This window comes from Schistocerca americana, chromosome X (assembly GCF_021461395.2).
Source record: "Schistocerca americana isolate TAMUIC-IGC-003095 chromosome X, iqSchAmer2.1, whole genome shotgun sequence".
Taxonomy (NCBI): Eukaryota; Metazoa; Arthropoda; class Insecta; order Orthoptera; family Acrididae; genus Schistocerca; species Schistocerca americana.
The window spans coordinates 263,227,212-263,240,945 of record NC_060130.1 but is presented as its reverse complement, the minus strand read 5'-3'; the positions used below and the strand labels follow the sequence as shown (position 1 = coordinate 263,240,945).

The 13,734-nt window shown below is 44.6% G+C and overlaps 1 protein-coding gene across 2 annotated transcripts in view; it reads left to right on the top strand.

The window, feature by feature from the left end:
• Positions 1 to 12,394, top strand: part of LOC124556078 (retinol dehydrogenase 13-like) — a 205,148-nt gene extending 192,754 nt beyond the window's left edge. For both annotated transcript variants that reach the window (XM_047130104.1, XM_047130105.1), the window contains exon 7: positions 11,983 to 12,394. In XM_047130104.1, coding sequence (XP_046986060.1) covers positions 11,983 to 12,121 — 139 coding nt within the window. In that variant the 3' untranslated portion in view covers positions 12,122 to 12,394. The remainder of the gene's footprint in view (positions 1 to 11,982) is intronic.
• The last annotated feature ends 1,340 nt before the right edge of the window (positions 12,395 to 13,734 follow it).

Below are 13,734 nucleotides of genomic sequence, written 5' to 3'. Positions count from 1 at the left end.
ATCTATCTATTTACAGAGCAGATAAGCCTCCGAACGCCACGTTTTGTGAAGAGTTGCGGAGGTCCAACCATTTGGCGCCCAGTGGTAGCTTCACTGTCCTTCTGCCTCTTTCCATAAATGCTCACGGCAATATCTACATATACATCTACATATATACTCCGCAATCCACCATACGGTGCGTGGCGGAGGGTACCTCGTACCACAACTAGCATCTTCTCTCCCTGTTCCACTCCCAAACAGAACGAGGGAAAAATGACTGCCTATATGCCTCTGTACGAGCCCTAATCTCTCTTATCTTGTCTTTGTGGTCTTTCCGCGAAATATAAGTTGGCGGCAGTAAAATTGTACTGCAGTCAGTCTCAAATGCTGGTTCTCTAAATTTCCTCAGTAGCGATTCACGAAAAGAACGCCGCCTTTTTCCAGAGACTCCCACCCGAGTTTCTGAAGCATTTCCGTAACACTCGCGTGATAATCAAACCTACCAGTAACAAATCTAGCAGCCCGCCTCTGAATTGCTTCTATGTCCTCCCTCAATCCGACTTGATAGGGATCCCAAACGCTCGAGCAATACTCAAGAATAAGTCGTATTAGTGTTTTATAAGCGGTCTCCTTTACAGATGAACCATATCTTCCCAAAATTCTACCAATGAACCGAAGACGACTGTCCGCCTTCCCCACAGCTGCTATTACATGCTTGTCCCACTTCATATTGTTCTGCAATGTTACGCCCAAATATTTAATCGACGTGACTGTGTCAAGCGCTACACTACTAATGGAGTATTCAAATATTACAGGATTCTTTTTCCTATTCATCTGCATTAATTTACATTTATCTATATTTAGAGTTAGCTGCCATTCTTTACACCAGTCACAAATCCTGTCCAAATCATCTTGTATCCTCCTACAGTCACTCAACGACGATACCTTCCCTTACACAACAGCATCATCAGCAAACAGCCGCACATTGCTATCCACCCTTCCCAAAAGATCATTTATGTACATAGAAAACAACAGTGGACCTACCACACTTCCCTGGGGCACTCCAGATGATACCCTCACCTCCGATGAACACTCACCATCGAGGACAATGTACTGGGTTCTATTACTTAAGAAGTCAATGCAATAGCACATGAACATTCCACCAGCTTCGCCGTTTTCAAGATAATCGTTCGTAGACTCTGCATAATGATAGCCTGCCCTTTGTAAATGTCGCATATCTTAATGGATTTCCCAATTTATAGCCCATATCTTCGCTAAGGTGCTCCCCCGACCGTGTCTGCTCAGCCTGTATACATTTGTTACCGCGTCACAGACCTGCGACGCCACCAGGCGGGATCCATTGTCGCGGTGGGCAGTGGTCATAATGTATTGGTATATCAGTGTAAGTTCCATGTATCATTAACGTAGGTTAGAACTGGTCAAACACATTGGTTAGATTCTTCGTTTGAGACACATGAAAAATTAGTTTTCTACAACGAGTAGCAAGAGATTTCATTCTCATATTCATTTCTTTCGGTGTTCATCCACTCGTTGCTTTCTTTTGTTATAAGTACACACATTCATCAACTCGTTAACTAAGGTCATTCTTAACTTTCACAATCTTTCTTTCAGCATTATAAATTGCCTGACAAAAAAGTGAAGCACTCCTAAGGGGAGGAGGATATAAAATGAAACTTCATTTGTTGAGAGGCGATGTGACGTTACCTCAGTGATTACAAAATCGAGTCAAATTTACAAAGAACATAGCAGTTTGAGCCCTCTTATCAGTATGACGTTGCATCCCCACTGACATCGATGTGTGCAGTTGGGAAGGGTATCAGAGAGCCATCGTATCATTTCCTGAGGCCGACAGATTTATGTCCGTGCTCGTCTCACACATGTTCTGCCTGCCACAGATGTGGGGATCCTGTTGACAGCGAGAGTACCTCAACATCACGCAGACAGTTCGTAGAAATGGCTCTGAGCACTATGGGACTTAACATCTATGGTCATCAGTCCCCTAGAACTTAGAACTACTTAAACCTAACTAGCCTAAGGACATCACACAACACCCAGTCATCACGAGGCACAGTTCGTAGAGGGATGTGCCATGTGTGGTCGAGCATTTTCCTGCCGAGAAATGGCACCACAATAAAGTCGCACAAGAACTACTACATGAATACACAGGATGTCCTGACGTAAGGTTGATCCATCAGAATCCCTCAGTCACTGCCAGCCATTACCTGAATTTATACCAGACGTCTCCCTATACCATGAAGCCAGCAGCAACACCGCAGTGCCTCTCCAAAACAATGGTAGAATGGAACATCTCCCCATGTTGATGCCATACTCTGGGGTAGTACAGAACTGCAGTACATCTCTGAACACAGTCGGACGCAATTCATCACCAGTCCGTGATTTCCTGTGGTGGTAAAACACCAAATGCATTCGTTTTTGTTGTAGTGTTAACGACAGCCTGGACGTGGGAAAGTAACTTCCTAGTCTGGCAGGTATTGATCTCTGACCAGTGGTTCAGGATAACAAATAATATTGTAGGGAGTCTATTACTTGTTCTCAGATGGCAGGAGATGGTTTGTACATGTTACAATGTGTCTGGTACATAATACGGCAATCCTCCCTCGTGGTGGCCAAGCTTGTTCGAACGGAACCTTGACGATGAGTGTGTCTATCTTCCCATTCCCACTCAGTCCAACAGTGTCCTCTTGTCAAATACAAACGACTCCCAAATCTGGCTATTGCACAATTCGACCAGCAGCCAAATGGAGATCCACAGCGAGCCCCCATTCAGGCAGTCAGGTGCTGATAAAGCTGCCTCATACGAGTCGTGGCATCTCCGTGTCCTTCACGGTGATCACTCAACGAAAATGGTTCAAATGGCTCTGAGCACTATGGGACTTAACTTCAGAGGTCATCAGTCCCCTAGAACTTAGAACTACTTAAACCTAACTAACCTAAGGACATAACACACGTCCATGCCCGAGGCAGGATTCGAACCTGCGACCGTAGCGGTCGCGCGGTTCCATCACTCAACAGCTTACGCTGTTCAGGCCCATTATATTCCCTACCAGGAATCATGGACTGCTGATGAATTGCGTCAGCAATTGTGTTCAACAATGGATCACGGTTCTGCACTTCCACAGACAGCCCCTATCGTCAGCGATGGCGCGACACGGCGAGAGGTAACTTCCCCCAATGTTTTGGAGAGGCACAGTGGCGGTGTTCCTTGCTTCATGGTTTAGGGAGCTGTAGAGTATAGCTTTAGGGCATGGCTGGTAGTGACTGAGGGAACCTTGATGGTACAATCATACATCAGGACATCCTGTGTCATCATGTGTGAGCTCTCATGCGACAGAATTGTGTTGCCATTTTTCAAGGGGACAGAGCTCGACCACACGTGGCACTCAACTCTATTAACTGTCTGCGCGATGTAGAGGTATTCTCGTGGCCAACAAGATGCCCAAACCTGTATCAGACAAAACATGTGTGAGGCCAGTTTGGAAATCGACTCGGTCCCATTGCCAGTATCCAGCACATCAACGACCAAAAAATGGTTCAAATGGCTCTGAGCACTACGGGACTTAACATCTGTGGTCATCAGTCCCCTAGAACTTAGAACTACTTAAACCTAACTAACCTAAGGACATCACACAACACCCAGTCATCACGAGGCAGAGAAAATCCCTGACCCCGCCGGGAATCGAACCCGGGAACCCGGGATCAATGACCAGTTACAACAGTTGTGGACCAGCTTGCCTCAGGATAGGATACAACAGGTTTGTGACACACTTCCCAAACGCAAGCATATATCCAGTTGAGACGAGCTGCAACGTCATACTGATAAGTTTCTTCGTACTGCTAGGTGTTTTTTTTTTTTTTTTTTTTTGTAATTTTCACTCGATTTTGTAATCACTGAGATAACATCACATACCCTCTCAACAACTGAAGTTTGATTTTACTTCCTCCTCTCCCTTTTTGCCATGCAGTGTATATTGTTATGGGAATGTAGGGTATCGTGACAACATCCTTGAATTAAATTCTCTCCTTTTGCTTGCCTCATTAGATTTGAATGTTGTCTCAAGCATTCGACGAGTTCCCCCACTGACATCGTCATGAGCTGGCTGTCAAAACTGATGCTGTGCTGGTATTATGTACATTGTTTTATTGCAGCAGTTGACAGCGACCATAGAAATAGAATTTCTGATTTGGAGACTAGAGACCTAAACTAAAAAGAAAAAAGTACTCTCGTGGTCTTTGTACCGTCCTCTCAAGGAATGTTGAATGTGATCTTTAAGCGTCTTGCAGAAGTAAACATTAAGTGAGATATTAATAGAACTCATCACAGAGTTTTGGATTGGCAAATGCTCGACATTTCTGAATTCCGTTTGTCTTATTGTAAAATTGTAGCCCATACTGGGTTTGGTGCGACAAATGTTCGACGTTTCTGAACGCCATTTGCCTTATTGCAAAATTGTAGTTCATACAGGGTTTAGTGAAACTAAAATAAAGTATTTGCTGCAGTTGTAGAAAAGGAGGTATGCATCCGATATGTATGATCACTGTACATGTCACAAGCCACAATTTAACACTGACTGGCAAAGTCATCTATATAACCTAATATGGACAATGATACCAGGTGACGAATTTCTTCATTTTCCCCTTTGGGGTTTATGGGCTCGTCAGCATTACCCACTGACCCACACGTTACTCCAATAGCTTAGCATTTCACTGCCAATCCCTTCCTGACGTTCAGTGCCCTTGGTATTCTCTCTCTGTGTATCAGCTTCCATATCTCTCGCAGTGTCTTTGTGAAATTTCGCTCTGGCTCACCATTATCCCCACCTTAGGTTTTTATTCTCTCAAATGTGATCGGCATTTTGCGAATGTACACTACTTCATAAGACGATGTGCCTGTGCCTTCACAGGTTATTGAATTGTAAGCCATGACAACATGTGCAAATAAAGCATCCCAGTCATTGTGTGGCTGCTCACATAGTGGTTTAACATTTTTCTTATCGTTCCATGTGCACACTCCACTATTTCATTCGCCTGTGAGTGTAATGAGCTTATACTCAGCTTATGAACATCTAACAAGTGACACAACTGCTTCATCAGTGTTGACCGGATCAGTGATTAACATTTCTGAAACACTAAATTTTAGTAACCATTTATTCACCTGTGCTACCGTGTCACTTGCTGATTTGGGATACTGTTGATTCCTATATCATACAAGAAATGATCCCTTATGGTCAGAACACAGTGGCTCTTGATCATGTCTGTCTAAAAGACCCAAAAAGGCCCATGGCAATCAATTCAGAAGGTTTACTGGCTTCCAGTAACCTTCACCATGGATGCACTGATGGCTCAGCTCTGTCTGCTGTGTGTGTGGCACACAGTTTTTAACATACAGCTCCACATCTTGTCTACATGGACAACACTAGTAATTGATTAACATCTCATGGTCGAGGTCCACAGTCATGTAGGGTTTTTTGAAGGACGTCATCTTCGCTGTTGACTGCAGAAATTGTTTATTTCACAACTGCAATTTCGGCCTTTGGACCATTTTCAAATGATACTGAAAAAGATTTTGCTTCAGTACATTTCATATTTGAAAATCCTCCGATATGTATACATGTCATCTTCAAAAATTGGCGTTTTCACAGTGGAAATACAGTAACATCAGACAAGTGCGAAGCTCTGTACATTGTGAAATGATGTAAATTATGTCAAATGTTACCAATGTTAATATCATTCATGTAAATCGCTACAAATCAATTACCACTTGCAAATGGCCCAAAGGCCGAAACTACAGTTGTGAAATAAATAATTTCTACAGTCAATGACGAATATGATGTCTTTCAAAAAATCCACTAGCGAGGTCAGATTAATCTGTACTCTGTGGTCCTATGCCCCCATGACCGGATAATACATGATTATGCCCCTGTTTTAAAAGTCCTTCTCACAGTGTGACTGACACCACAACTTGCAGTCCAAGCCTCGTTGTCTTACACAACACACCGCTGTGTACAAAAGTCTGCGACTGTGTTGCAGACTGTTCAACTCTTCACCAGCAGCTTGTACAATCTGCCACTCCAAAATGGTACAACCTGCTGTCTGTAATATGCCAGTCTTCCTACTGACGTCATTTGCATTACAACTTAATGAAATACTACGAAATCAAACTCACTCACTTTTGGTTAGTTTTGCACACGGCGCAGCAGTTGTTATAATAAGTTATTATTGGTTTTTCTATCTTAAGCTTAGTACAACTGCGAGCAGTAACAATAATATGTGGTGTTAACTCCACTCATCTTATAGATACGTTTTCGGAGAGATAGATCTTTTTATTGTACTTTCACAATAGAGATGTACGCTAGCGAAGTTCGTCATAAAATACCCATCACTATTTGAAAAAGATAGTAATGCCCATGTATAAAGCGCTAGAAGAAAAAGTGACCTATATTACCCATTATGAAAGCTGTCAATCCCTCAGGAAGGAGTTCAATATGCATCATCAAAATTTTTTGATCATTTGCCCATAAAATACACTGAGATGACAAAAGTCATGGGATACTTCCTAATATCATGTCAAACCTCCTTTTGCCCAGCGTACTGCAGCATCTTGATGTGGCCCATGCTGCTCCTATAGCCGTCCATAATTGCGCGAGTGTTGCCAGCACAGAGTTTTGTGCACGATGTGACCTGTCGATTGTGTCCCATAACTGTTCAGTGGGATTCATGTCGGGTGATCTGGGTGTCAAAATCATTCGTTCGAACTGTCCAGAACGTTCTTCAAACTGGTGACTTGGCCCACCGTCAGCCACGAAATTTCCATAGTTGTTTGGGAAAATGAAGTCCATGAATGGCTGCAAATGGTCTCCAAGTAGGCAAACATAACCATTTTCAGTCAGTGATCGGTTCAGTTGGACAAGAGGACCCAGTCCATTCCATTTAAACACAGTCTACACCATTATAGAGACACCACCTGCTTGCACAGTGCCATGCTGACAACTTGGGCCCATGAGCTCTTAGGGTCTGTGACACACTCGAAAACTACCATCAGCTCTTACCAACTGAAATTGGGACTCATCTTACCAGGCCACGGTTTTCCAGTCATCTAGAGTCCAGCCAGCATGGTCAGGAGCCCAGGATAGGCGATGTCGTGCTGTTAGCAAAGGCTCTCGCATTGGCCATCACCTGCCATTAACGCCAAATTTCGCCGCGCTGTCCTAACGGATACGTTCGTCGTATGTCCCACATTGATTTCTGCGGTTACTTCACACAGTGTTGAATGTCTGTTAGCACTGACACCTCTACGCAAACGCCACTGATCTCGGTCGTTCAGTGAAGGCCGTCGGCCGCTGCGTTGTCCGTGGTGGGAAGCAATGCCTGAAATTTTGTTCTGGGCACACTCTTGAGACTGTGGATCTCGGAATATTGAATTCCCTAATGATTTACGAAATGTAATGTCCCACGCGTATAGCTCCAATCACTACACTGAAGCACCAAAGAATCTAGTATAGGCATGGGTATTCAGACGCAGAGATATGTAAACAGGCAGAATACGACTCTGCGGTCAGCAACGCCTATATAAGACAACAATTGTCTGGCGCAGTTGTTAGGTCGGTCACTGCTGGTACAATGGCAGGTTATCAAGATTTAAGTGAGTTTGAACGTGGTGTTATAGTCGGCGCACGAGCGATGGAACATAGCACCTTCGAGATAGTGATGAAGTGGGGATTTTGACGTACGATCATTTCACGAATGTACCGTGAATGTCAGGAATCCGGTAAAACATCAAATCTCCGACATCACTGCGGCTGGAAAAAGATACTGCAAGAACGGGACCAACGACGACTGAAGAAAATCGTTCAACGTGACAAAGTGCAACCCTTCTGCAAATTTACGCAGATTTCAATGCTGGGCCATCAACAAGTGTCAGCGTGCGAATCATTTAACGAAACATCATCGATACAGGCTTTCGGAGCCGAAGGTCCACCCGTGTACCCTTGATGTCTGCACGACACAAAGCTTTACGCCTCGTCTGGGTCCGTCACCACCGACATTGGACTGTTGATGACTGGAAGCATGTTCCCTCGTCGGACGAGTCTCGTTTCAAATTGTATCGAGGAGATGGACTTGTACGGGTATGGCGACAACCTCATGAATCCATGGATCCTGCATGTCAGCAGGGAACTGTTCAAGCTGGTGGAGGCTCTGTAATGGTGTGGGATGTGTGCAGTTTGAGTGATATGGGACCCCTGATACGTCTAGATACGACAGACAGTTGACGACACGTACGTAAGCATCCTGTCCGATCACCTGCAGCCATTCATCTCCATTGTGCATTCCGACGGACTTGGGCAATTCCAGCATGACAATGCGATACCCCACACGTCCAGAATTGCTACAGAGTGGCTCCAGGAACACTCTTCTGTGTTTAAACGCTTTCGCAGGCCAGCAAACTCCGCATACATGAACATTATTGAGCATATCTATGATGCCTTGCAACGTGCTGTTCAGAAGAAATCTCCACCCCCTGGTACTCTTACGGATTTATGGACGATTGATGGTGTCAGTTCCCTCCAGCACTACTTCAGACATTAGCCGAGACCATGCCACGTCGTGTTGCGGCACTTCTGCGTGCTCATGGGGACCCTACACGATATTAGGCAGGTGTAACAGTTTCTTTGGCTCTTCAGTGTATTTCGCGTTTATATTCTGTTAATTCCTGTCGTGCGGCTGTAGTCACGGCGGAAACCTTTTCACGCGAATAACCTGAGTACAAATGACTGCTCCGCCAGTTCTCTGCCCTTTTGTGCCTCGCGTACGCCATGCTACCACCGTCTGTATACAGGGTGAAAAGTATTTAAAGCGACAAACTCTGGGAGGTTGTAGGGGACATCAAAACAAATATTTTTCTCTAATGTCATTTTTTCCTATGAGGCTTAATTAAACCGATGGAAGCCGTATTACGTTCTTCAGTTGTTAAGAGGGCGTATTACGCTCTTCCGTTGTAGGCAACTGCTGTCCACCAGTGTAGTAGTGCATTGTCTCTGTTTACTAATGGAACGATACACCGGGAGTGAGTACACTGATATGGTTGGTGCGTACTACGTAGCACACCACAACGGACGAGCTGCACAGCGGGTTTATCAACAACAATATCCTAATGGCCGTATCCCCCATCATACGACCTTTGCTGCTGTGTACCAACGTCTGCGTGAGACCGGGTCATTTAGCAGATTACCTGGACAGGGACGCCGTCGCACGGTAAGAACGCTGCAATTTGAGGAAGCTGTCTTGCAGCACGTGGAGTGGGATCCTTCAATCAGCACTCGTGCAATTGCACGTAACATGAGGACGAATCAGACGAATGTAACAACAGTCCTTCGAGATCAATTTTTACGTCCATTTCACATACAGAGTGTCCACAACCTGGAACCAGTTGATTATCCACCCAGAGCACAGTGCCTGGAACAGTGTGAAATGCATCCTACATTTCCATCCTCTGTGTTGTTTACCGATGAAGCAACGTTCAGACGTGATGGAGTCTTCAACATGCACAATTCGCATGTTTGGAGTGAGGATAACCCACATGCCACAGTTACTAGCGCTCATCAAGAGCGGTTCTTCGTTAATGTGTGGGTCGGTGTTGTTGGGGACTGGTTAATTGGGCCGTATCTGCTACCTAGGCCATTAAATGGCAGGCACTATTACAATTTTCTCGCCAGAGCAATGCCAGAATTGCTGAAAGACGTCCCGCTCCCTACAAGATAATGCATTGGTTCCAACATGACGGGGCGCCGGCACATTTCACTCGTCGTGTGCGTCGATTCCTGGACCAACGGTTCCCAGAAACGTGGATTGGCAGAGGTAGTGTGGTGTGCGTACTGTAAGACCTTCGGTGCACACACCATCAGATTATTTGACTTGTCGCTCTAACGAAGTAGGCGAGTGTCAGCAATATGTCTCGTGGTCTTATCGAGGCGTGTTTATCTTCTGCCGTTAGGTCAGACGATAGAAATGCCACTCGCACGCTTAGAGTAGCAGATTGACGGTGACCAACTTTAAACAGAACTTGATTAATTTTCACACACATTTATTAAAATAATAACAAGCATAAAATTACTTAACTTGATTCTGGATGCTATTTACAATTGACAATCTGAAGTTCCTTTGGTCTTGGTACGTTAATCTTATTCTCACATATCTCTGATACTTGACAAAACTGTCTATACATTTATCTTCATGGCTATGTACAGGAATATGAAAATCTTCTTAGGTGCAGACTGAAACTTGACTATAGACTGGTACAGAGTAATGCAGATTGGTACGGACTGGTGCAGAATAATGCAGACTGACTAATCGGAGGTCTGTACACTCGTTATAATACCTCGCACATTCATGTATCACTGCGCGAGTGTGATCCGCGAGGAGAAAAGGTTCTACGTTAGCAGCAATCTCATTGGCTGCGTTACATGTTAATACGCGGATCGGCGGAAGCAGAATTTGGTCCGTCTCTAAGGCAGCGCCATCTCGTAGTGCGGAGACGGACGAGCGCTGCGCCTGCGCTGTTGTGCTTAGTGGGGCGCGCTCTAGTGGGAAAGTTGTGTACGCACTGATTACACGGAACTATGTACACATCAGGTAGTCCTGTACCATGGCCTACTCGATCCCCAGATATGTCCCCTCTGGACTTTTTTGTGTGGGTAGAGATGCGCAACCTTGTTTACGCAACTCCTGTTGCATCAGAAGAGGATCTGATTGCCCGGATAGTAGCAGAAGCAGGAACAATTCAGGATACTCCTGGGGGATTTGCCCGTGTCAGACAGAACATGGTCCGATGGTGTAACCTCTGTTTATGTGTCAATGGAGGCATTTTTGAAAATCTACCGTAATTGAAATTGGATTGTGTTAATGTGTTGTCTCTTGGTCATAAAAAATGGAAAAGTGTTTGTTGGTTTAATTAATTCGCCGCCAGAGAAATCTTCCTCAACCGGTTTAAATACTCCTCATAGGAACAAACGACATTAGGGAAATGTGGTGTGCGTACTTTAAGACCTTCAGTACACACACCATCAGATTATTTGACTTGTCGCTCTAACGAAGTAGGCGAGTGTCAGCAATATGTCTCGTGGTCTTATCGTGGCGTGTTTATCTTCTGCTGTTAGGTCAGATGATAGAAATGCCACTCGCACACTTAGAGTAGCAGATTGACGGTGACCAACTTTAAACAGAACTTGATTAATTTTCACACACATTTATTAAAATAATAACAACCATAAACATTACGTAACTTGATTCTGGATGCTATTTACAATTGACAATCTGAAGTTCCTTTGGTCTTGGTACGTTAATCTTATTCTCACATATCTCTGATACTTGACAAAGTGTCTATACATTTATCTTCATGGCTATGTACAGAAATATGATAATCTTATTAGCCGCAGACCGAAACTTGACTATAGACTGGTACAGACAAATGTAGACTGGTACAGACTAATGCAGACAAATGCAGACTGACTGATCAGAGGTCTGTACACTCGTTATAATAACTCGCGCGTTAAGGTATCACTGAGCGAGTGTGATCCGCGAGGAGAAAAGGTCCTACGTTAGCAGCGATCTCATTGGCTGCGTTACATATTAATACGCGGATCGGCGGAAGCAGAATTTGGTCCGTCTCTAAGGCAGCGCCATCTCGTAGTGCGGAGACGGACGAGCGCTGCACCTGCGCTGTTGTGCTTAGCGAGGCGCGCTCTAGTGGGAAAGTTGTGTACGCGCTGACTACGAGGAACTATGTACTCAACAGGAAAAATATTTGTTTTGATGTCCCCTACAACCTCCAAGAGTTTGTCGGTTTAAATACTTTTCACCCTATATGTGTATATCGCTCCCTCCTGACGTTTGTCACCTCAGTGTTAACTGAGGTATTCTGAGTATGCATGTGTCCAGCTGAGTGTTGACGAGATGAGTTTTTTCCAGCGACTGCCAACGGAGGATGCCGTCGAGGCGGGCTCGGGACGGGGAGACGGCGCGTCGCCTGTGGGAGGAAAGTGCGCGACTCGTCGGCCTCAAAGAGTGGGACCCGTGCACCGCGCCCGACGGCTCGCAGCCCTTCTGAACGCTTCTGCAACTGACTCTTACTCAGCTCTCACACCGTCACACAGCTAGTGACGAAACGTCGGCAAACAGGCGGAAAACCGTCCTCCTTCTAGCTTTCGGGATGAAGGGACTTCCTCTGTCACGAGATAAAGGAGTAAGAGCACACAATTCAGTAACCGAAATAGAAACTCATCCGTAAGCCGACGATAAACAGTATTTTACGGTAAAGGATATACAGTCCAAAGGTTGTGCATATATGGTCGAGGATAAGTGGTGGAAAGGCGCGCATGTGTGTGTGTGTGTGTGTGTGTGTGTGTGTGTGTGTGTGTGTGTGCGTGTCAGGAACAGAAAGCCGACACTCCTCTGTACCTCCAGTCTAAACTGTATACATTTTCTTATGAAAAATGCTTCTCTCTCTCTCTCTCTTTCTCTCTTTCTCTCACTCTCTCTCTCTCTCTCTCTCTCTCTCTCTCTCTCTCTCTCTCTGTCTCACTCTCTCTCTCCCTCCCTCCCTCCCACTCTCTCCCTCCCATCCCTATTAAGTAATAACGTATAGCGAGTCAATAAAAATATTAATCGACCTGCATTTTTACATCAGATTAATCGTCGCTTACTATTTGCGTATGCAACAGAGATCGAGCGATGTTGCTTAACTGTATCTACCTGTTTCTAATAAAAAGGGAGTGTCTTATACTGTACACAGAGAATCTACTACTTACACGATAAGTTTCATATATGAACTCAACCATGACACACGTAAGTAACGATCTTTCATACAGTCAGAATTGCTCTAGCGATTAAGTTACCTCTCCACCAGCACATCTGCGCTGGAGAGACAAGACTCTTGGCGTTCAGATTGTGGATTTCATCATTAGACGAGCAAACGATGTCATCAATGTGCGAAATGAGCGAGAATGTTTATTAAAGAAAACATTCACGTCACGCTGATAAATGACTATCCTACGAATACCAATTCGTCAAGCAGATGCAAGTGCCAAATACGAGGTCGGTTCAGAAATTGTTTGCGACATGAGTTTTCAGAAGACGCTACTACTCGTACAAGTAACGACTTTTACTATTTGTTTTAACTCTACATTCTTAAGCCACTACACAACAAACTTTCCTGCAACTTAACAGGATTTATTTTAGCTATGGACAAGCTTCAATATGCAGTCTCGCCGTAGAAATTTGCCACTAGCGGCCTTAACCATCATTTCATGAATTCATGAAGTTTCTCATCGTTTGCATTAACAGTAACATACAGGGTGTTTCAAAAATGACCGGTATATTTGAAACGCCAATAAAAACTAAACGAGCAGCGATAGAAATACACCGTTTGTTGCAATATGCTTGGGACAACAGTACATTTTCAGGCAGACAAACTTTCGAAATTACAGTAGTTACAATTTTCAACAACAGATGGCGCTGCGGTCTGGGAAACTCTATAGTACGATATTTTCCACATATCCACCATGCGTAGCAATAATATGGCGTAGTATCTGAATGAAATTACCCGAAACCTTTGACAACGTGTCTGGCGGAATGGCTTCACATGCAGATGAGATGTACTGCTTCAGCTGTTCAATTGTTTCTGGATTCTGGCGGTACACCTGGTCTTTCAAGTGTCCCCAC